The following is a 24,252-nucleotide window of genomic DNA, read 5'->3' on the forward strand; positions in this document are numbered from 1 at the left end:
GGAAAGACCAGTTCTGCCTGCATAATACCAGCTGAGTCTTTCAACCCTGTCATGGAATAGGGAATATGTTGACCAAAATCTTCTTCCTGAGAACCACGAGACGTTGAGATCACTCCAGTAGTCTCAAAAATTGATTGCTTGTGTACTCGTATGTAGCCAACAAGAGCGACCAATTTGTGCAAGTCAAGACTGAGAGGAGCTCACTCCCTTGCTTCTCTGGCTCCCTGACCCTGCTGATCTAGACTCAATTGAGATATATCCGATGCAGCCGAGCCAAGTCAAAGCTGAGAGTACATGTTGATTTGCTGTCATTCTCGTTGCAACCTCTTGGCGGCTGCTTTTTGAACTTAAACCGCTAGGCACTTCGTGCCAATACGATCAGCTTGAGGGCCAAGACGGCAAAAGGAGGGCGGCAGGAAGGGAGTAAGAGGGGCCAGTAGAGGAACTCCGGAAATGTCGGCCGTGCGCACGAGGGGAAAAACAAAAAAGTAACAGGAGACAGTGAACATGAATGTGGTGATGAAATTGTTTTGGCATTAACATGCGAAGCGTGCCTTTCTGCCCTGTTTGGCTGCATGCATGGCATCCCCTGATCAAAAGTTGGAGATGCGAATAGTTAGCCCCCTTGAACTCTAGCCTTTTTCGTTGGATTGCCCACCTCGTCCATCTCTACCGAGCGGAAGGGCTTCTTCCCTCTCTTTCACTTTGCGTTTGAAAATATTGGCTTTTGGTAGTTGTGATTAACAATATCGAAGACCAGGGGGGGTTGGATTTCTCCAAATGGCTGTTTATATGGCCGCCAAGGTCTGACAGGCTCATATGCACTAAGGATCACACGGCAAACTAGGTTCCGGGAACAAGAGGAGCTTTAACCAGAATATTCCATTGGAGCCTGACAAGAGAAAACTTGAAGAGAGGATGCCAGAAAAGTATTGCTAGCGGCGGGTAAGATTGAGCGTTTGCTATGCCATAGAGCGTTCTCTCCCGCGCAAATTGTACCAATACGATACAAGTATGTGCTGGGTGACTCGTGGGTTCCGGACCCGAAGACGGTGGTGCCAGTCACTTTACGTCACAGTTCATGCCCGAGCACCAATAGCATTGCCAGAGAGGCCAACTTGGTGATCCCGGAATACTTCCCCTGGGCCGTTGTCGAAGGCATCAGTACCCGATGAGCTGCTTCAAGTGATGGCATGTAGCAGCAATAACGGCTCGGCAGTCCAGGGGCAGGAGAAAACATTCCCTTACAGCGCCCGAGGCGAAGAATGATTCGAGAACAGGCCCTGGAGCACTGCTCCATCTGTTTCGGCGTGACAGTCGTCTCCAACTCAAGCAGATCCCCAGTTGGGCTAGTAAAGGCTGCGCATTAGCAGCCGATTGGGCAGATTCAGGGTTGGAGACGTCATGCTGCCTCCGGATTGCAGCATGAAACAGAACCCTAGAGGCGGCAGCCCATGGCCCAGCTAGTCGGGTTGTGCCTTTTGTGTCCTGTGCCCTTTAGACGCCTTGTCTCTGGGGCTGGCGATATCACTGATTGGCTCTTCCGCTGTGCAGCCCAGACCTGGCAACCTGGGCATCTCAGAGGGAAAACGTGGGCTCGCCGTTCACCGCATCTGATAGGCGCTGTCTGGATGGCGAATTACGTGACTTTCGGAGGTTTGTGTCTCGTCCGACCGGGCACTCTGTCCTGTCGCGCCGCCAAGCTGGTGAACCCAGAACCCAGACCCCGATCATCATGGCCTCATGACGCGATGTGCCGGTGTCTAAAAGTCGGTGAAATTAAATGCGATTGTCTTGCCTCGATGACTCTTATGAGGATAGACGCCAGACCCCGCAGTTGGGCGTGCATGGGTGTCTGAGGCCTCGTCCGCCCGAAGCGCTGCGACAAATCCCACGATGCTTGCCTGTTGTAGGAGAGAAAAGGCAGGTCATGGCCTAAGCGGCTGTTTGGCAAGAAGGGCAGGGCAAGCGAGCCCCCCGGTTGGCCAGTACTTTGCCTGTATCTGATCTGTCGTGCAGAGCAGTGGTACCTTCTGGATACTTGGTCGTTGTTTGAATTAGTCGCTGCAATCTTGCAGGGGAAAGCCATCCAATGGGGAAAAGAAGTTTTTTTTTTTCTTCCGTGTTCCCTTTCAACAAGAACCAATGCCAACGTAATGAATGGCCTAGTAGCAGCACTACTGTACCTAGGCATGGCTTCCGCAAATAGAACCGTATTCCGTCCCCCGTTGATTTTTTTTCGGTGACTCAGTGAGCGAGCCGGCCGTTGCTGATTGCGGCTGGCATGGTCAACCACAAGCCTATCTGGACGGCTCAGGTGACGCTCTTGACCGCTCAGCAGCATGGATGCGATTCGCCAACGTCTCTGCAGGATTGCTACGTCTGGGCAATAAATGAGCAGCATGGCCTTTCACAAGGCTGCAGAGACAGGCCATGGGTGCAAAGATGGTGAGCTTGGGTACGGCTGCTTCTCGTCTGGTCCGTTTGGAGTCGTGCGGCCAGGCAGTGCAAGTGCAGCGCTTCGTTTGTACTGGCCACGTACCTGGCAACCTGCCAATGCAGCGCCTACGGACCTGTACATGTACCGGCGGGGACGAGGAAAGAGCATTTGATGGAGAGAGTGACGCCATTTTGTTTATGGTTTCCGTTCAAATGTTACGGAATAAGGCATGCGATACGAGTAACAGTACAGTACGTACCGCACTTGCACCGCATGCGTCAAACGATATGGGTGTGGTTGTACAGGTACCCGACCGAGGGGATAAGAGAGAGCTCTTGACGGGAGCTCTCAGAAGGTAGCACCCGCCTATCCTACCTTAAATCTTGCCATGCGGGACCATTTAACGACACCCCCAACCAGACCGCCGGAGACTGAGCGAGGGTTGGACTCCTCTTTGCAATTTTTTTTTTCTTCCTTGCCCTGTGGGTTTAAATTGAAAAGATAAAAATGTGAAAGAAAAGAAAAAATAAGCAAACGATGATCTCATCGTCTCCCGTAAGTTGACGCCTTACCTCCCGTGCGAGAAGGCAGACAGTAAGACGCTTTGAAACCACCTCCGGGACCGGCACCGCACAGCTCATCGTGAAACCAAGGCTGCGCTCATGATCCAATGTCAGTCACCGAAGCATGCGTGTGTCGAAGAATTAAAGCACAGCTTCCTATTTGGCATCCGATGCCTGTGCAATTACCCTTACACTAGCACCAAATGCCAATGCAGGTCGTACGTATGCATACTCGTACTTGCGCCTCATGCCGTCCCTTAGTCGATATGCCAACATGGGAAGTATCTTGCCTCCTGCACTTGTACCAATACGATGATGCTACTTGTGTGCGCCCGATTCACATCTCAGCTGCATGCGTTCCCGGAAGAGTGCCTGTGGCCACTGATCCATGCCTCCAAGCCTCGTCCTTCTGCAGGCAGGTGAGGGATACAGCTCAGCTGGCGCTATTTCATGTATCATATACTGCATCATGTATCATGTATCGTACAAGACGGCGAGGAGGAGGCCGCGTGTTTCGTGGGATTCTCTCGCGATGCCAATTTACCCGTCAAGCCGCCGCCGGCCAGAGTCAGCGGCTGGGCTGCCCCGTCAGAAAGGCTTGCCGCTTGTTGCTCCGTACATTGATGCTCAAATACGAAGCCTTGCTTGGGCGTCTGCTACTGCGCATACATACAAGTACCTTACCTTACCTGCTAGCGTCGACGGGACGTGCGGGCGAATCTCATCTGCAGCGTGGCTTTGTGTAACGGCATATCGATGTCAGTGTCAGTGTCAGTGTCAGTGTCAGTGTCAGTGTCAGAGGCAGACACCAGAGTCGTGGAAGGGTAAGGTAAGGTAAAGTAAAGTAAAGGTAGGTGGTATTGGGTAGCCAACAAGGTGAGACAGAGGTTATCGACCACAGTAGCCCAAAGATAATCATCATCCACTTGTTGAGCGACGGGGTTCGCTACACGGCTCGCACTAGACACGCAGCTAGCCCAACGACTCCAGTACGACGTCGAGGCAAATGCATCACGCACATAATATTCGACCGTACTTGCGGAGGCCCATCTGCCAGCATGGCATCTCCGACTGGCCGAGATGCTGATGAAGCGTTCCGTTCGGGGCTAGGGCTTGGATGGCGGGGAAGCCCAGGCGGCCTTTCGGCTCATAGAACGGTCTTGGCAGTTGAAGCCTGCCCAGTATCACTTGATCAAACAGAATGGAGTCGTCCGGCCCTGTCCTGTTGGCCTCTGCCATTTGCCCAAAGCAGCAGAGGACTTGCCGCGTCGTGGTGTTTGGATTACGGTGCCTAGCCCAGCTGCTTCGTATCCGCAGCCTCAAACTGGCACTACTCGTTGCACCAAGGCCATAACGGTCGTAGCTGCAACATCAGAACGAACTCATGCCCCTCCTCTGCCGCTCTAATTTTTTCTTCCTCTTCTCACATTTTCCCCGAAACGGTCCTCGTGGGCTTCGTGCAGAAGGGTTCCCGCAGGCCAACAGCAAAAGCCCCAAGGGCTAAGGTGCTCATCTCGCCGATCTCTGCTGTCTCGTTGGCCGACTGTGTCGTTTCATCTTCACGGGGGGTAAGGAACACAATGGCGCTTACGGAAAGACAGAGTGGAAGGGGGAAGAGACTGTTGCGCCGTTATCATTCGCCCTAACATGCGCAACGTGATCACTACGCAATGAGAGGGATCAGCACCTTAAAATCACAGCCGTTTGGTTTGGTTTGTCCCTCCACGTAGTACAAGCCCAAGCTTCGCGAAGCCGATAGAGCAAGGCCCCCCGGAAATGCCCGACATCGCAGCCGTCCTGGAGCCTGAGCTTGAATTTTTTTTTTTTTTTTTTTTTTTACTTTTTTTGTGTCTCGAGCAACGGATACAGGACCATGGATGGTGAAAGAATGAGCGTCTGTGGTCTCAGTTCGTGATCCGGTGTGCAGCGCAGCTTGACCGGCTCGGGGGCGTCTTAAACCCAACACCTCCGTCTTCCAGCCATCGCTGGTTGTCCTGACGTGGCAGCACGAAACAGTGATCAGCTGCGCCGGCAAAAGAGCAGCATTGAGCCAATGAAGCATCACGGCGATGAAGTTTTGTTGAAGCACAGCCGAGGATCACCATCATGAGGAACAAATTTGGGGTCCGAGTCCAAGTGGATGTGACGAGTTAGAGGCTCAAGAGTTGACATGTTGCACGGACGCCGTCTAATAGGGTTGAACAAGCCTAAGCTAGGTACATTCGTAGTTGAGAGACTAGCACATTTGGCTGACATGCCTCACCTGCGAGCACACTGCAGTCGAGGTGAAACTAGATAGACAGACGAAAATGTCGATGCATTCTCTCACTTTGATAGACATAGACTAGATAGCGCACGCAATGATACGTGTAACAGCACACTAGCAGGCTACATGAGTCGCCTGGCCGCTGTGCATCTGACGTCTTCATGTACTCACTCCAGAATTTGCTGGAACAAGTGCAGTATGTGATTCGTTCGCCCAAGTCCATCCATTATTAGGGATCCGACTAACAGCCGGCGATCGTCATCGAGACTGAATGCCACCAACACAAAGTACGGTACTTTTTTGGCAACGGCATGATGATCAGGAGAGATGCGGATTTCTCCAATTCCCATGGATGCTGTATGCCTGAGTGCCCAACTCTGAGTCCGGGCTTATTCCAGATGGTTTCTTATTACAACACATTGGCCGCCTATCGCCACCGGCATCCCGGCAGGTTCTGCCACAAGGAGCAGCTGCATTTTGATTTGATAATGCGCTGCCCTGTTTTTCTTTTTTTATCCCCCTTTGCCATGTACGGAAAATTCCAGCACAGGCTCAAAACATGATTAGTAACGGCGGGAATAGAGCAGCGCTGTAAAAGCTGCGAGCCTACGGAGTTACCAATGTCTCTAGAGGGATGCGATGCTGCTCGAGGTGCTGCTGCTAAGCTTAGTGCATAAACCCCCATGCCAAAGCGCGGGGTGGGTAAGAAAAAAGTTGACCACAATTCCGCAATTGAGAAATTGACGGCCAGAAGGGCTGGACACATGGCGAGGTACCCAGAGACCGCTGGTACTTGAGGTACTTGTGCTGGAGGAGGTACCTCTGCTACCTCTGGGCTCGTATGGCGCGGGCCTCGCCTCTACAGGCACACCTCCCCCGACACATCCGCGTCATAACTGGCCGGCCCTGGACATGCTCATGCCTAGGACGCCGCCTAATCTCTTGGCAGAAACAGAGCAGACTTGTATCTTTTCGCCTCCCCCTTGCTTGCCGGACAGTAGTAGTGTTAAACCGACGCCCCTCGAGGAGCTAGATACAAGAAAGGCATAACAGATGGATGGCTGTTTTATTATTATTATTTGTTTTATTTGTTTTATTTTCTTAATTATGTTTTTTTGTTCTCTTGTATTCTGGTCTGTCTCTTCCCGTCTACCCCATCTTTCCTCTGGCCTTTTGATTCGTGATACTACCTCAAGCAGGTCGCTTCAAACAAACTCTTGGCTCTCCCTGTGCAAACTTTCATATTTTCCAGGTCGATCCATTGGTCTGTGGCATAACAAGACTTTGTGTCCCGTCGGTTTTTAGTAGACTAGTATACATATTTTGGCCCCCCTTGGGGTCTTTGGCTCATACGAGTATACAAGTACAACTCGCATGGACAAGTGAGATGGTCACATCTAATGGTCAAAGGGCGAGCTCCCACTGGCTTCAGCACTGGAAATTGCATTGCAAGGGTCGTTGCCGCCTCACTTTGACCCTCTGACGTCTTTACTTGACGTGATAGACGGACTCTGGCATCGGATTGACTGCGCCGTCACTGCAATCCTTGTCTCTCCTGTCTCAAGCACTGATGCTTGGTTGGCACAAGCAGCCAAGGGCCATGCCGCCGCGGCTTCGAAAATTAGAGCTTGTACTGCTGCAAATTTCCCGACCTACCTTCTGATGATGTTAGCAGAGGTACCCAGCAGCGCCTAAGGGGGGAGGGGGTAAGGAAAGAAAGTCAAAGAAAAGAAAAAAAGAGACTAGAAAAAAAAAACCGTGCTAGCTAGCTCCCAGCAGCAGTAATGCACACTCCCCCCGGCGAGCCACGCCCTCACAGGCTTCTATACTAAGGTACTGCCAAAGCTACTCGTACACCCCCACCAAGAGTCACAGTCCAGCAGCATTTTTTACTCAAGCCGCTTCCACTTCCTGTGTTCAACCTCCATACTCGACACTTCCTCGTCTTGCGACCAGATATTACAAGCGTTCTACTTGAACTCTCCTCCTCAAGCCATTGTGTACAGACAAACCCATCGTTACGTCTCTCGATTGGGTCATCATTCACCCGGACATCGCACGAAACCCCAAGACGTCTTTGCCACCGAGTGTTACATCCGGTCCTCGATCTGCCTCTTTGCGGCTCTGTTACAAACAGGCCTTTTTTTTTTTCGCAGCTTGTCACTCCAGAGCTCGCTTCCTATTTAACTCGTTCTCGTCCTCATCCTCGTTCTCGCTACCTGTCGGCGGCTCTGTTCTGCATTACTCCAACGGCCTCCTCACCAATACTCAAGCAACAATCGTCATCGAGCGTCGCCCACTTTTCGGCCTACATCCAGCAAGAATAGCCGACTTGCCCCCCTCAAGAACCGGCAGGCTGTGTCGCATCATACAGTTGCCTCGCAGCTTCGCGCGCTGAGCCCGTCCTTCGTGCAGCGTCTCCAAGACATTTGGTTTGGGGCCATATACCCTAAAGGAGCCACCTGCATACGGCTACGCTTCTGCCACCTCACCACCTGTCGCGGCCTGGCATTTCTCGACTGGGTCTCTGATCATCATTCCCTAGCAGCGATTTTGAGCGATCAAGCCACCCTTGACGGCCCACCGAACGAGCGTCTGCAGCAACTCCAAACGCGGGACCTGTGCGTGTAGGACGCCAATTCGCCTACACCGTTGCCCTCGAGCTACAACTTCACTTGTACATTTCCCATACTCCCTCCTTGAACCCCTGGCAAGCCTGCCTGGGGACCAGCTCCACGGCCATCCGCAGCCCCTGCGGATCGACTATTAGTAGTTCGACCACTCGCGCCCCCCGCATCCCGTTCACCCCAGATTTGATACTACAATATGCATACAGCTCGAGACTTATAAGGGTCAATCCGCCTACTGAAACCTCGAGGCTTGCCTCTGCAATGAGCCTGCTCTTCACTTACATACAACTTGAACATGACTAGCAGCAACACAGACTCAATTCACTCTTCTACGCCTCTAGCATTGGGCCCCAGCAACACCATGCCCTCACAATCCAACAATCCCCAGCGTCCAAGCCCTGGTCACGTTCAGACAAACTTCAACGCGCAACGTCACGCCATGGCTCCCCAGTCCGCAGTCAGCGCGTCTTCCAGAGCCTCCAATTCCCAGCATGGCTCACCAATCATGTCTCCAGAACCTACCATTCTCACCTCCAATTCCTCCATCCAGGCCTCGCCGGAGTCTATGCGACCTCAGTATGAGGACTCAGTCCCCTCAGGGTTTCAGCTCCCCGAATCCATCCTTAACGAACCCATCTCCCGAAAAACCAGCCTCAATTCACTCGGGCAGAGCTGGACCGGAAGTCCAAGCACGACCTCCGAGGCTACTTTCAGCAGCAACAACACCACCTTGGTAAATCCTCCTCTTTCCACTACCACGTCAGCCACGACTGTATACAACACAACCAATGCCGCCCCCGCTGCTTCTACTAGGAGTATCATACGACGCCTTTCCAGCCGAGCATCGAGACTCTCCAACAGAAGGCGCCAATCCTCAGCCGCTCCCTCGAGCCGCGAAACCAGCGTCGGTCCCTGCTATCTGCGAATGCGCAGTGATAGCAATGCGACAGCTCCCGAGCATGGCATCATCAACACCGATTCCGAGTCTGATATGGACGATGATCGAGGCTCCTACATCTCGTTGCCCTACCTTGGTGGCACCCGGGGGTCACCGACTAACAGCACGACTTGCTCTATCAACAGCGGCTCAAACACAATGGTTGGCCCTGTCATTCCATTGCAGCTACAACAGGGAACTTTGCTCAAAAAGATTTCCAAGAAGAACCGCTCCAAAGTCGTGCTACTTAGCTATGATCAAGACACAAATAAGCTTCTGTGGGATCGCGCTCGCCCCCACAAGTTTCTTCATGTCGATGAGATCAAGGAGATTCGGACCGAATCAGATATTCAGCAGTACGCTCGTGACCTTGGCATTACAGATGTTGACGAACGCCAGAAGCTCTTCTCCATTTCATATGTCGTTCCGGACAAGTCCAAGAAAAAGTTTCTTCACCTGATCGCAGACAATGTCGAAATTTACAAGATTTGGACCACCTTCTTATTTGACATGCTGAAGCACCGCCAGGAGGTCATGACTTCCTTGATGACTTTCAACGAGAGGGCAATTGCCCAGTACTGGCAATCGGAGATGCAAAAGCACAATTCCGAAGACCAGGAAGAGCTTGATATTAATGGCGTTAAGCGAGTGTGCCAGAATTTACACATCTACAGCTCTCAGGCGACTGTCCAGTCCAATTTCCGACTCGCTGATGCTCGGCGGATTGAGAAGCTCAACTTCTCCGAATTCCTTGAATTCGTCCGCCTCATGAGGCAGAGACAGGATGTTCACCAACTCATGCAGAGTGTAGCAGCGAAGCCTGAAGATGGACTCACCTTGAACGAATTCCTCGACTTCCTTGAACATGTTCAAAAGGAGGACGTGACGAACCGGGCCGCCTGGGAGAGTATCTTTAGATACTATATCCGCAAGCACAGAAACGACGATGCAGGTACGGAAGTCAAGCCTGAAGAACTCAGCTACATGTCGGAGACCGCATTCATTGGGTTCCTGAGCTCTCGGCAAAATCTCCCAACTATCGATGAACAGCAAGAATTCACCCTTGATCGACCCATGAACGAGTACTTCATCTCCAGCTCACACAACACTTACCTCCTTGGAAGACAAGTCGCGGGCCAATCTAGCATCGAAGGATACATCGCTGCTCTTGTGAGAGGTTGCCGCTGCGTCGAGGTCGACTGCTGGGATGGTGCCGACGGCAATCCCTTAGTCGTCCACGGTCGCACACTCACTAGCGCCATTAGCTTCGAGGAGGTCATGGTCACCATCGGGAAATACGCCTTTGTCAAGTCCAAGTTTCCACTTTGGATTTCCCTAGAGGTCCACTGCAACCCTGAACAGCAAGCCATTATGGCCAAGATCATCACGGATACGTTTGGCGAGCGACTTGTTACGGAGCCGCTAGATCCAGACTCAGAAAAGCTGCCTTCTCCTTCAGAGTTGATGGAGCGCATTCTTATCAAGGTCAAACAACCGCGGATGGTCAAGGAAGAACCCACGAGCGGCGATATCTTGAGTACCAGGAAACGCGGAAGCAGCCTCAGTGCCGCATTCGGAAGGCCATCCAGCGATGGCAGCAGCATTTCCACGTCTCAGTCGCTTCCTCAAAGCCCTATGCTTATTCCAAGCAACTCTGCTCGCAAGCTTAGCGGCAAAGGCCGGGTGAACACCATCGCCGAAGGCGAGGTGCAAGTGCCTCAGGCAAGCAATAGCGACTCAGACAGCGGAAGCGATCTTGGCTCATTCAAGGGATCCAACAACATTGTCCCGGTACTGGGCAAGCTCGGAGTGTACTGTGCCGGCCTGAAATTCTCCGGCTTCGATGCCCCGGCGGCTAAGAAGTTCAACCATATCTTCTCCTTTATGGAGACCAGCTTTGCCAAGAATTCTCGGACCAAGGAAGAGAAGATGCAGCTGAACATTCACAACATGCGATATCTTATGCGCGTTTACCCAGACGGCTCACGATTGAACTCTAGCAATTTCGACCCGCTTTCGTACTGGCGCCGCGGTGTTCAGATGGCCGCCTTGAACTGGCAAACGTTTGACATGGGCATGCAAGTTAACCGAGCCATGTTTGAGGGTGGCACAGATTCATCCGGATATGTCCTCAAACCCCAAGAGCTTCGCGACATTCAAGTCCTTCCGTACAACGAAGCCGTCAACGAAGCTCTTGCCCAGGGCAAAAAGGAGCGGTCTGTTGTGTCCTTTAGCATTGACGTTATCTCTGCCCAACAACTGATGCGGCCTGCCAACCTGGCTGCAAACAAGTCGATGGATTTTTATGTCGACGTCGACGTCTTTCACGCAAACGACAAGCGCAACAAGAAGGACAAGGATTTTGAGCTGAGCCATGAGCCTGACTCGCCTCTGCTACGCCACACGGAAGTAATTCGTGAGAATGGCTTCAACCCCATGTTTAACAACGGCCAGTTCCGCTTCAAGGTTACGACCAAACACCCAGAGCTGATCTTTGTTCGTTGGTCCGTCAGGCTAGCTAGTGACGGCGAAAACCACAGCAACAGCACCAAGGAGAAGCCCGCGATGGCTAGCTACACTGCCAAGCTTACCAATCTCAAGCGCGGATATCGCACACTACCCCTTCTCAACCACGCTGGAGAGCAATACTTATTCTCTCGCCTCTTCTGCAAAATTGAAGTTGACGATATTGAAAAGAAGTTTATCGACGTCCCCCGTGCCGCTCCCGACGGAGGCAGCAAGCTCAATCTCCTGAACAGTGTATTTGGGCGAAACAGCAACTCAAGCCCCCGGAGCACCATAGAGAAAAGCAGCATAGAGAAGCGCAGCTTTGAGAGCAACTGAGTTGCATCCACCATATTCGCCGACATGATTGATATACGGCACATACGATAGCTTTTGACGACAACAAGCTACTTTTTGACTCCCCTTTAAGGGCCTGTTAAGAAAAACAAACATCTCCGCTTCCATCTGTCCCTTGCACAAAATCAACACTCACCTTTGTGCTGGCGCACTTTACATAGTGAGATTGCTGGGACACAATTTTTCCGCTTCTTCCCATTCCCATCAGACCACGGCTGGCCCTACCTGGCTGATGCTTGTTTTATGAACTTGTTCTTTTAAACAGCGGCATCTTTGAACGACTTACATTTTATGCAAGGCCAGGCGCTTCCTTGTCGTTACTTTTTTATTATCTTTTATTATTTTTGGTTTTCCCTTTCTTCATGTTCAGTATGGCGCACGGAACCAAAAGCGAAACCAAATACCCACCCACTATCGACGTGTGGGCACGAGTACAACCTGTATTTCTCTTTTCGTCCCCTTTCTATTTCTTCTCTTTTCTTGGTTTTATGATGGGATGCAAGGACTACAGTGTCCAAAGGAATGCATATACCACACCATTATCTGGTATTTAACAAGCAAAGCATTGCATAAGGAAGGACACACTTGAAAGGCATAACATAGACAGGATGGGCAAAGGCAAATGACACTGGCTTTTTTTTACAGTTTTCTTTTTTTCCTTGTTCTCTTTTTATTTTATGCGTCTGCGATAAATTATGTATTGGCACCCTGTACTGGTGGTTTTGCCCCCTTTTCTTTCTCCTCGAGTCTGTGTTTCTTTTTCTTTTCTTTTTCATGTCTCCATATAAGATGGGAGTCACATTACTGGTCAGGAGAGAAACCATTGGGCTTGTACAAACAAATGATACATGTGGAGAGAACGTCAGGGATTAGGTGTGAAAATGGATCTGTTCAACGATGATGCATACTGTCTTGTGTTTTGCTTTTTAGCGTCGGCGTTGCGAAATCTGTTGTTTTTTTCTTGGCACATCGGGAAGGTCGGTCTGATGATGCATGGGCAAAGGGGTGAGAGTACAAGACGGAACAGGACAGGGGGGGATTTGGTTGGACAAGAGAGGATGATTATGAGGGCATTTCATGACTGTTTGTTTGGCGACATGTTTGAGCTAGGTTGTTTATTTTGGGACGGAGCAGCAGCACGTGCGTTGTTGCTGCAATTGCATGAAACGGCGGATCCAGGCGCATTTGAGAGATGAATACGAACAGCATATTATGATATATATCGAATTTGTGGACCTGCTTCAGATCATAAACTTGTTGTTGATGCTTGTGCATGTATTGTATGTATGGTGACACTTTGCCGGTTTCCTCTATTTTTATGATGATGATGACATTTGTGCGGATACCTTTAATTACATGCTTCCTTAGGCCTCTGCTAGAGTACCAGCTAAAGTGGACATTTGTGTTCCATGTATTCTATATCATACTCAGCTCAGCGGCTCACGGAGCAATAGATGATCATGCCCACTCTAGACAAGACAGAACAGTAAGGCAATTTGAGCCCGCGTAATCACAGTAAGACAATGAGCCTAGGTGAAACGACAAGTTGCCTCCCCCCTCGGGATAGTCATACGTGTTGCTCTTTCAGAAGGCGAGATTCTCGTCAATTATGGAGAATAGAGCATGATGTGATTAAGGAGTCTGGGATCGAATGATTTTGAGTTTTCTGCGATTGCTTGAGGTGGTGCTGCATATCATTCCCTACCTTAGGGATTCACGTTATTACTGGAAACCGAAAGCCTTAGTACATACGTGGCTGGCACCTAAATTCAACAACCAGCCTGCATGCTGTGCGTGTACTACGAAACCAATTACTCAGAACTTGAGAGACTCGGTGCTAACATTAATAATGCGAAAGAGGAGCCATAAGGCAAAGGAGGCGCGAGCTGTGCTGCGAATGGCGTGCAGCTGGTGTCATGACAAGAGGTGGCTTGTGCTCTAGGCTCCCTTGGCCAAAAGGGCTGAAGGGAAAAGGAGGCTTGGGATGGGGGATTGCGCCATTGCATTGCAGGATTAATGCGTGAGATGAGAAATAGAGGTTTGTGCGTTTTTTTTTCTTAATTATTATTATGTTATCGTTTTTCTTTGCTTTTTTTAGGGTACATAGAGGCTGTGCGTGTTTTGGCATTGATTTTGTGTTCCTTGGTGGTTTCTAGAATGTAACAAGGGGGGATCTTTTGGAGTTGGTATTTTTGGCATAAACATGTTTCGCCTCGTCTATGTGTTTATTTTGCCATCGGGATGGAACCATGACGTGTAGTCCAAGTACTGCAATGTCCCTCGTGACGGATAATCAATCTGCAGCATCCTGCAACTTTGTTCTTTGCGGATTTGATAGGCAAAAACGCAGGATTGCGATTCGCAATGGGAGGATTAGATTAGCGGGCGGACTTTTGGAATGTGCGATAACTGGATACTTGATGGGCAGATGCACGTTTCATGTGGCAGCCAAGGCAGCTTAGCTAATCTGAAATATTGGGATGAACCCGGGGAAGAGAAAATAGGAAAAGATCGGCAGTTACTCAACGTGACTTTTGTTTTGTTTTATTAATAATTTGAGTGGAATAGAAAAGGGCTAGGCAGAGAGAACGAGAGAGAGAATAAAGGAGGGAAATGGAGAAGGGGGTGTGTGTTGAGAGAAAAAAAGAGTACATGGATACATCATCACTACATAATCGTTGCAAGGGAGAGAGAGGAAAAGGGAAAAAGGGAAAAGGTACCTCGGGGAATGGCTAACAGCTACAGTAAAGCTACAGCTAACTAGCACTGCTACTACTTTGAGACGGTTCATTCGGTTATTGCCTCGTTGGGCTAAGGGGAGCTGTTCCGAAACAGAGCTGTGCGGCTCTAGCGGAGAGTTTGAATATAAGTGAGTTTTGCGAGAGGTGGGGAATGAGGTGGGAGAGATACTGGAGGCTTAACCAAGAGGGTGAATAGCAGCCGTTACGTGACGTTGCCTCTCTTCCATCAAGGTATTCTTTACTTACTAATGTTTGTATCTCTGTATTTTGTTTTGGTTTTTTTGGAGATTAAGATTTTCGTTGACATCTCGGGCCTTGTTTCAGACACTGCAGCTGAAGATTGGCGTGGAAAGTAACCTTTTTGACTTAAATGACCAACGTCAAATGTAACAGAAAACAAAACCAAAAAGATCCGAGGCGAGATTTCCGGGCAAGGGGGGTTTGAGAACGAGACGTTTATGCTGCCTCGACGGGACGTGACATGTAAGCACTTAGTATGTGTACCCATACTGCCTTTTTGCATGAAAGCAACCAAGCAAGGCCGCATAAATAAGTGATGTCAAGGCCTCGCAATCGAAAACCAAAAGGATTTCTGGACTAAAGCTTCCGGAGTAGCCTCCGTCGCACTTCTGTAATACGCCGAGGGAGGGGGGAAAAGGGCGTCGCGGGAAAGGGAAGCAGAGAAAAGCCAATTTGTTAGCCCGGACCGTTTTCCCTCCCTCTTCTTTGTTATGTCCTGCATTAAACAGTTGTCGCGGTCCGCCTTGACGTGGCATTTTTCTCCAATTCCTTGGTTGGCCCCGTGGCTGGCTAGTTAGCTTTCACTGGCGCCGGCCGAGACGTTTGTGTACTGGTAGTGCCGGGGAAGAAGAAGATGGCGAGCTGTCTTTTTCTTTCTCAACTCTACTAATTACTACTATGTACTATATGGAGAGGGTAAAGTAAAAAAGATGATGGAAAAAAAGAAGAGAGAGAGAGATAAAGAATGGTCATTGTTTGAAAAGTATTACTCGAGGCAGTTTAGATTGCTGACTAGAAGAAGTGCTAAACGGCGCCGGAGTGGGAGCGGGGGAAAGTTTGGCTGTTTCGATTTTTGGATTTTGAGATTTTGATGTGAGGGGGATCTACAGTGCATTGCGTCTGTTCCGAGGAATTACTCGTATGAAAGAAAGTACAAAGCATGTGAAGACATATAATAAAATGAAAACCAGAGAATAAGAGCATTGAAAAATAGTAATAACAATAAAAGATTACGTTTCGGCTTGATCAAAAACTTATGCTGAGTATCCGAAGCATATACAGTAAGAGACGGAGAAAGAGGGTGTGCGTAGAAAAGGAGAGTACCTAGTAATTGGACAAGGTCAATCAAAAGGTACAAGCAGCTTCGACACCGAACAAGTACCTTTTGCAAAGCAGTACTTCCAGCTGTGCCCTTGTTTTAGCCTTTGCCCTTAGGCAGCTGCCAACCTGTCAAACCAAATCAGCCATGCCAATCACGTAAAAAAAAGAAAAAGGGAATCAATCAAACGTCGTTGTCGCGCTGGCATGAATCTGAACTGCAAATGCGCTGGGCTACAAGGGTTTGCATTTGCCCCGTAGCGGTAAAACACGCCAAGCCCAAAGCCTCACTTTTCTTTTCTCAGCTCAGCTCGTTGCTTAATTAATATCGTATGGAACTTCGTATTTGACGAGAAAACGAGCAAAAACGCACTTGCATACGAAGTGTGGCCATCTCGTCTCGTAACTTGTCATCACAATCACACCCCTAGTCGCTTTCACGCAAGCAAAAAGCAAAAAATAGCCCAGGGAAATAATTTGGCCCCCCTTAAGGCTGAGCCCCGTCGGAGGGACATGACCTCATTCATATGTACAATTGCCAGATACAGTAACAATAGGTAATACCTTCAATGAAAAGAACAAAAGCCGTGACAAGGGGGAATAAGAAGAAGAAGCAGGGGAGGCGTGTGACAAAACCCCCGAGCGGAAACAACGGGGGAATCGAAGAGAGATTTCGTTCGGGCAAAAGAGATTCGGCCATGATGATGAAACTCAGGGGGTGTGGGGGAAACATTCAATTTTCAGCTTTCTTGGCCTTCCATTGCTTTTCTTCGAAAACGCGTGTTTAACGGATACCGGCTTTGCCATGCCTCTTGGCTCTCGCTCTACCTGGATGGTCCCTGTTGCAGCCCATCGAACTAAATACAATGGGCAACGCGTATGTGTATGTTGTATACTCGTATCGTACTATTATACAGTTAAGGGGGGGGGGGGGGGGGGGGGTTCGAACAAACATGGAACATCCATGTAATAACGGCATTTTTGCTTAGTTTGCCGCGTTTTCTTCGAATCGGCCTTCGAACGAATTGCCTCTAATGGGAAACCAGCACGCCAATACACGCCCCCTCTCTATCTCCCCGCAATGAGCTATATTTCTCTCTCTTTGCTGCCTATTTGCCTATCTGCCTTTCCCATTCTCTGCTGGGCAGTGAATTGCTCTCCCTTTTCAACGTCGGCGTGTCGGAGCCGAAATAGTGTCCGCGAACGCGAACGGTGTCAAAAAGGGGGGGCGTGAATCCAGAAATCCAAAAGACGTGAACACGAAGTAATACCGGTATACCCGTATAATATGCCAATGACGAAGCATTTCCATATTTTGCTATTCCGGATAATCAAGCCGGCCAAGACTTTCTAGTAGGATAACAGACGTCAGCTTCTTTAACTGAAGCAACAGTCGGTCTTCCAACAAGCACTAAGCACAAATTAAGAGCCACCTTGGAACTAAGAAACCATAGTAAAAAAAGACATTAAGGCTCTTTGCTTTCTCTAGAGGCCTCCTCAATCTCCCCCCGTCTCTAAATAGCAAAGAAAAGCAGCTACACGGTATTAAGCATTGCCGCTCGTTCATATATATGCGTAAGACACTAAAACCATCCGTTTCTTCTCATTCAAAAAAGGGGAGTTCGTCCCAGTGGCGTATAGAGAGAACTTGCCCCCTTTTCCCCTCTTTTCATCACCAAAACCCCCCTTGGTCATCTCCATCTCAGCCGTGGGATGCGTGGTTGACTCTGTCTAAACAAAATCTCATTCTTTCCGGACGGGAGAAAAACAAAAAAGAAGCAGGATCTTCGCCGTCTTAACCTTCTCCTCCTCCCTTAACCCCCCCTTTCCATTTACCAGTTGTTCCAAATCCGCTGTAGTGTAAAGTGTAATAAGACAGAGTAATGTAGAACAAGATTAAAGCTTCGAATAGATTACTCGCCACATTGGAAGAAAAAAAAAAAAGGCCGAACCGCCATGTCGAAAAGAAGAAAAAGAGAAACGAAACGAAACGAATAAAATCGGAGACACGGAAATGGGACGACGACGAAAAGCATCCGTCATTCGTTCAATCAGTCGACGCCATCGTCATTCACCTCGGAGCTCGGGCTCTCCATTCGGCTGCTGTTGTTGCTTTGCTGACTCCCATGGCGCAACATTCCGCTCGCGCCGCCGCGACCCCAAGAGCGTGTATTGGTCACTACGCTCATGGCGACCCGTTCAGCTTCGAGCCGGCTGGCGGCCGTCTGGGAGCCGTTGCCGGGGCTGAACTTGCCTTGTTCCTCCTCATCCGTCTCCAGCAAATCATCTTCCGGTGGCGCCGCGCGGCCACGCGGGCTTAGCCTTCGCATGGGCACGTCTTGCGAGCTGTCGGCGTACATGTTCGGGTCTCTACCCAGAATGCGATCCGCCTTGCTCGGAGCTCTTCTCGCGCCACCATTGACCGGGTTCAGAGGTCCGCGGCCGTGGTAGTTACCCGTGACGTCCGCGGTGGCCGACGGAATGTCTCCTCCGTATCCCCAGCCAGCGTTCACCTCTCGCTGCCGCTGCTCCTCTCGTTCACTCCTCAGCCTCTCGCGCTCTGAGATCCATTTCGGGTTGGCCTCCCAGCTCCAGCCGTCTCCGGTTGTGTTGCAGATGGGCAAGAACCACAGCCAGGGGCTGGGTCCCAGGAGATGCAGCAGGTTTCGCTTCCAGCCGAGGTCGAAGGCGTTGGGCAGCTTCTCCGAGTCCTGCTCGTCGAGGTACTCCTCATAGCGCTTGCGGCTCTGGTGTCGTTCCAATTCCTCATATGACATTTGCACCCGGGGCGTTGGCTCCTGCGTGCGCCGCTCCTCACCCTCCTCCCTAGTGGTGATGCCAGGCAGCGCGCTCGCGTGAAAGTCAACAAACTGCCTCGCCTGTGGGAAGCCATTGGCGAGGTTCTGGGCTTGATGCAGCGTCTTCTTGACCGTTGACAGGTATCTCGTCTTCTCTAGACACTCAATCGTTGTCTGGTTCCTGCACGCCAACATAATGTGCCACGATGTAAAGGCTCCAACGACAAGCCCAATAATGCCGCTCATGACCGCCAACATGATAAAGTTGATGGGCAGCAGCGTGTCGAGATATTTGGAGTCGTCCATGACTTCCGTCCAGAACCACGTGCCGCTGACGGCAAAGGCGTAAAAGGAAAAGATGGTTGTGTAGACCAGAAACAGGATAAAGGGCTTGTAGTTGCGCAGCCCGAGGCACGACGCCAGCCAAGGGCAGTGGTGGTCCATCTTGAGCACGCATCGGCGGCACGTCGAGCAGTGGTGCGTGCGGTCCGGCTTGCGGGCCTGGCACTTCTTGCAGAATCGAATCTCTCCATTGCTCTTGACTGTGAAGGATGTCGCCATGCGACTCTGGCCGCCGCCGCTCGTCGGGAGAAGACCGTAGCCGTCGTCATTCGTCGTCGATCCGGGATCCGTAAAGACGGCCGTCGTGTAGGACCAGTTGAGTAGCAGGTAGAGTAAGACGCCAAAGAATGAGGATGTCGAGCCTACATGTGTGCGCGCGCGCCAGTCTTTTGTCAGCCAGCCATTCTTGCCAGATACACCGTTGCCATGCCTCTCTCTCTTTCTCTTTCTCTCTTTTCACCTACCTCTCCAGTGGGAACCGTCGCTCTCGCTCCCAATGCTCACCACCACCCAGCACGCCCACGACGTCAACCCGTAGACAAACGCCAAGGGAAAGTATTTGGCCGTCGTGCAACACGCGCGCTCGAACCGGCGCGCCCAACGGAACGCCATGCTGGGATTGTCGCTGGACGACTCGTCTTCCATTAAAACAGCCGCAGCCCGACCCCTTCCTTGCTGGTGCTTCGCTTCTGCCTCCCCTCGTCGTTACGTCGTGATGTTGGTCTTGGTCTTCAGCGGGCGGGATCGGATCGACTCTCTCTTTGTTCCAAAAGTCAGTCTCGCAACGAATAAGGAACCACTCGGCTCGGCAATCGAGATTGGCTGCGACGGGTCGACTCGCACATTTGAGATTGCTCTTTTGTCTAATCAATCTGACAGCTGGCGCTGAGCAATCAAGCCTGTTCGTTTGGAGGGATTCGTACACCTGGTTAGTAGAGCTTAGGTCATCCAGGGGCGCAGTTGATTTCGGGACATTTCCCGAGTCGCCGGGCCTCAGCCTGAAACAGCTTTGTCCAGTTTCTAGAACAGTCAAGGCCCCGTAGCCGCAACTGCAGACCTACCCTATACTATTTGACTATGGAATGTGCGCGATGAACATGAATTCAATACAACTCCATTGCTCCTACAAGCAACGGCTCACTGTTTTATGTATCTTTTAATCAATTTGAGAGCAAATCGTTATTTCCTAGTCTTGCTAAACGCCATTCTCGGCGGTGACTACTAGCTATGATCCTACGTTCCTTTCGTCAATCTCTGATTTCATCTTACCTGAATCTTAAGACTACGAGCTAATAGGGGATACTAATTCATCAACCCTCCAAAAAACAGAAGCCGGCAAGAAGCTGTGGCTATCTCTACCAGTAAACCTTTTCTGGGTCAACATCGATCGGATCCTTGGACTTATTCCCCTTGACCTCTCCACGAAGTCTCTGTTTCGCCTGCTCCGAAGTCTTGAAGATGATGCTTCCGTCTTGATATCGAGTTCTTTCAATATCAACAATGCCTGCCGTCAGCTGGCCCATGAAAATCTCGTAGTGAACAGTGTCTTGAATGCGGCACTTGGAGCCTCTAGTCTCCGCGTGCGAGGTTATGCCTGCCAAAGTCTTGAACATCTTGAGGCAGCACGGGCATCTATACGTCTTGTTTCCATGAGCTGGCGATCGAAGGTGGCCAATGAGTGCCTTGGCTGTCTTGAACACTTTTCTACACAATGTCAATGTCTGTACATGGGCTAATCCATAAATTGAAGTAATATTCTAACCTGCACGGTACTTTTGGACAGTTCCATTTCTCAGTGATTGGGCACCGATAGCGAGCTACGTTGAATGACGGGTTATTTGGATCATCAGGATCCATGCCCGCGACGACAGTGTTCACACCCGATTTGAAGACCGGTTGAGGCCGCTGAACAGTGCTTGGCGCCTCGATATTGTTGTCACGGTTGATGCCGGAGAGTAGTCGGAGAGGAAGTCGTCCTGAACCTTGGGCCTTCTTTTCGCTGTTGGAGATTGGTGCTATCTCTGTTTTATTGGCTAATCTAAAAGGAAGCTTAAGCGGACCTTGGGCAGCCTTCTTATCAGTATGATTGCCTTTGCTAGGCTCTAGTTCGATTGCCGTGGTGACAGAGAGAGGCTGTGTGTCAACTGCTGTGGTAGACAAGTCCGGGAACTCTTCTGGGACCATCTTGAATGAAGGCGCCTCCTTCTCAACGTGCCAGCCCGAGATTAAAGCGTCTGCGTTGGGCGATGGCATATACTTCATGTAATTTCCCATGATTGACTCTTTAGTCAACTGCTCCAAGCGTCGTGGAAACTCGAGCTTCTCTTCTCTGAGCTCATCGAGGAGGTCACTGTCGATGCGTGTGCAAAACCCTCTTTCGATGTGGCTCATGAGAGAGCCTAGGCGCTTGAAAGGACCCTGGCCGCAGCCGGGACAGTCAATATTCTGCTCAAGAGGATGCTCCTGTTTTGGGGGTTAGAAGGGATTCTGTGTTAATTTGTTCAGAAAGGTTGAAGGCTTGTGCCGATTGACTTACCACCTGCATGTGCTTCATCTCTCCTTCCAAGGTATGAAAATCTCGGCCGCAGAACTTGCAATGAATGTGATCCTCTTTGTTTTCATTCCGTTTGGATTTCTTGTGCTCTACCAAGTGTTCCCAAACAGAGAACGGCTTCTGGCAGTGTTTGCAGAACCAAGGCCCGCCGGAAAACGGATGAGAAGAATCCATTGTGCTGTTGGAGGAAGTGGAAAGTTTGTAGAATAGGGATATGCAGACCCAAAGGTCAATTATCGTCTCGTGAGTGGGATAGAAAAGGATTAATGCAAAATGGAAAGGGAGAAAGCGGAGGATTGGGGGTGAAAGAGCAATAAATAGTGGCATTAGGTTTGCATGAGATAGAAGTGAGATAAAAGCATAGGCAGCCTAAGGCACAAGGTGCGGCCTCAGATAGGGATCAGAGCCGCTGAAGGGCAGGTGCACAGTGAATCACGGCTGTAGATTTGCGTTTGCAGCCGCATCCATCAAAACTATCAGACCACAATGTATGGGCTTTCTGTCTGCACACTGGTTTAGGAGGCACATTTGAGTGCAACTATCTGACCGAAGCTTAACATCGTGTAGCTTTGGACGATGATAGTTTCTTATCAGCTACGAATCTACCACTATTCGTCATCCATCTCGCCGTAGTCGTCCTCGTCTCCTTCAAAGCCAGTGTGCCCCATCCCTTCTTCCTCTTCAGAGCCGTTCTCGTTTTCCTCGTCATCCTCATCTTCGTCGTCATCATCATCGCTGCCAGCCTCAGAGTCCTCGCTCTGTTCCATCCTGCCCAGTATGCTCGCTGCCTCCGCTTCTGCGTCTGCCTCGAGGTCTGCATCTGCATCTGCATCGTGGGATGTAACAACAGACTGTCCTTCCATAGCATCGATGTCAATCTTAGCGCGAGGGCGAACTCTCACATTGTAGACCTGGCTCTTCTTCTTGGACGGCTCTCGACCTCGGAGTTGCGTGAGCTCCTCAGTTGTTAGGTTTAGATTAGGTAGAGGAAGATGAAAAGTGGCCGAGGTAGATCGAATCGGCGTCTGATCTCCGCACTGAAGCGTTGGGGCGAAGTCTTCCTTGGTCAACTGCCGACCAAACTGGATCGCCACAAGCTTCGTCTTCATAATGGCCTTGACTTTTGCCCACAAGCCTCCGTGATACCACCCACTACTAACATCCCACGTCGAACGCACCTCTGCATTATCTAGCAGCTCCCGAAGCAATGGATCTGTAATATCGCACACCTGCCACACCTTGCCATCGGTGTGGTACGTCTCTCCGTCGAACATGTGGCTGGCCGATAACTCTTGGACAAACTCCTTTGTTCGGCCCATCTGGACCCTCCGGAGGGATTGCCAGGTTTGGTCTTTACGGGCTCGCTTCTGCTTAGGAAGCTTGAACATGAGGGTTTGGTATATGCGATACTTGGGGTCTGTCCTGGGGTCGATTCCGTACGGAACTACTCCATCTCTCCAAGGCCCACCCTTGAACTGATAAGCCGCATAGTTGAGGTACTTTTTCAGCTCGTTCCAATTTCGAAGCTTGCCGGCAAGGTGGTTCAATAGAGAACGACGAGTCCAGACTGGACGGTCTTCAAATGCTTCTTCCAGCTGAGCGATAACCTCCACCATACGCGGATCAGTCATGTCGGGGGGGATTTGGGGCCCGGTAGGGGCGGCATCTTCTGTTCCTATAAAGTGGCCAACTTGCTTGACCGCTGTTGTGTTGACGGTTCCGCCATCTTCTGTTAAGCGAACATACGGGTTCTGTGAATAAAAGTAGTTGAATGGCAGACTCATGTGGGTGAAGATGGGCGGCGGTATGATGTCCACATTCGAGCCTTGGTCGATGCCGGGTGCAAACTTGAACTCCTTTAGCTTCTCGACTATGGTCGTAGTTAGTAAGTCGTCAAATGGCATGGGCAAAGAGAATTATATACCATCTCCGGGCAGCACTTGGTTGACAAATCTCTGCGCGAATGATGATTTGTCCATGTCCCAGTAAAAATCTGCCAGGCCCCTGAAGCGATGAGTGTGCTTAATCAATCCGACAGCCTCGACGTGGTATTTGTCGACATTGTCCTCCAATTTGCGTCTCAAAAGCCTTGGATCATCGAGACGTGCTATGGAACGGACGTTTTCTGAGGGTGAGGCTTCATCGACGCCTTGAAGCTCTACGTCGCCTTGCCAGGGCTCGTTCGTCCCACGTTTGCGCTTCCTCCCTGTTCGTTTGGGAACTGTGACCTTGAGCACGATATTATGAGACCTGGCGTTATGTGACATGATGGGCGGACAAAAAGGTTCCTCTGGATTTATATACAATGGTATTGAGTTTCTTAGAGGATCCAGGACCTATACGCAAGAAGGTTTGTTTATGAGCAAATCGACAAGACACACCCTGCTGCATATGAACTACGGCATAACACTTACATGTCGTAGAGAAGGAACCCTGCCAAAGGCCTTGACAGCTCGGTCAACATCTTCGACAACTGCCGGGATCTCGACCGCAGTGAGCTCCCTTGGTGGTATGGCATATCGAGGAGCACCATCTTCGCGGCGGTCCCGAGCCGGATTCCTCGCTGTGCTTCCTGAGCTGCCGATTCCCACGTCCTCTTGACGAGGCGTGTCCATGGCGAAGGATTTTTTCGTGAAGCTTCAATACCTTTTAGCTTCCGTTCATATCTGGATGGATCAATGGTGGATTTGATGGATGCCAAACAAGACCCCTGCAACAGCTGCTGAAAAAGCTCCAGCTAGCGAAACAGTCTGAATCAAACAACTGGAGCTGGAATGGGGT

The 24,252-nt window shown here is 50.4% G+C and overlaps 4 protein-coding genes across 4 annotated transcripts; 1 reads left to right on the forward strand and 3 right to left on the reverse strand.

Annotated features, from left to right (window-relative positions):
• Positions 1-8,260: 8,260 nt before the first annotated feature.
• Positions 8,261-11,680, forward strand: T069G_00520 (phosphatidylinositol-specific phospholipase c, X domain-containing protein; the record flags this gene model as incomplete). The annotated part of the gene is made up of 2 exons (XM_056167730.1): positions 8,261-8,658; positions 8,713-11,680. The coding sequence occupies 2 exons, from the start codon at positions 8,261-8,263 to the stop codon at positions 11,678-11,680; spliced, it is 3,366 nt and encodes a 1,121-aa protein (XP_056033046.1).
• A 6,148-nt stretch (positions 11,681-17,828) lies between these two features.
• Positions 17,829-19,529, reverse strand: T069G_00521 (DHHC palmitoyltransferase domain-containing protein; the record flags this gene model as incomplete). Its single annotated transcript, XM_056167731.1, has 2 exons — positions 17,829-19,279; positions 19,382-19,529. The coding sequence occupies 2 exons, from the start codon at positions 19,527-19,529 to the stop codon at positions 17,829-17,831; spliced, it is 1,599 nt and encodes a 532-aa protein (XP_056033047.1).
• Positions 19,530-20,272: 743 nt separating this feature from the next.
• On the reverse strand, positions 20,273-21,645 carry T069G_00522 (uncharacterized protein; the record flags this gene model as incomplete). The annotated part of the gene is made up of 3 exons (XM_056167732.1): positions 20,273-20,621; positions 20,680-21,380; positions 21,454-21,645. 3 exons carry the CDS (start codon positions 21,643-21,645, stop codon positions 20,273-20,275), a joined length of 1,242 nt encoding a protein of 413 aa, XP_056033048.1.
• Positions 21,646-22,079: 434 nt separating this feature from the next.
• Positions 22,080-24,086, reverse strand: T069G_00523 (RNA polymerase III transcription factor (TF)IIIC subunit domain-containing protein; the record flags this gene model as incomplete). The annotated part of the gene is made up of 3 exons (XM_056167733.1): positions 22,080-23,341; positions 23,396-23,807; positions 23,886-24,086. 3 exons carry the CDS (start codon positions 24,084-24,086, stop codon positions 22,080-22,082), a joined length of 1,875 nt encoding a protein of 624 aa, XP_056033049.1.
• Positions 24,087-24,252: the final 166 nt, after the last annotated feature.

The sequence above is a fragment of the Trichoderma breve genome, chromosome 1, assembly GCF_028502605.1.
Source record: "Trichoderma breve strain T069 chromosome 1, whole genome shotgun sequence".
Lineage (NCBI taxonomy): Eukaryota > Fungi > Ascomycota > Sordariomycetes > Hypocreales > Hypocreaceae > Trichoderma > Trichoderma breve.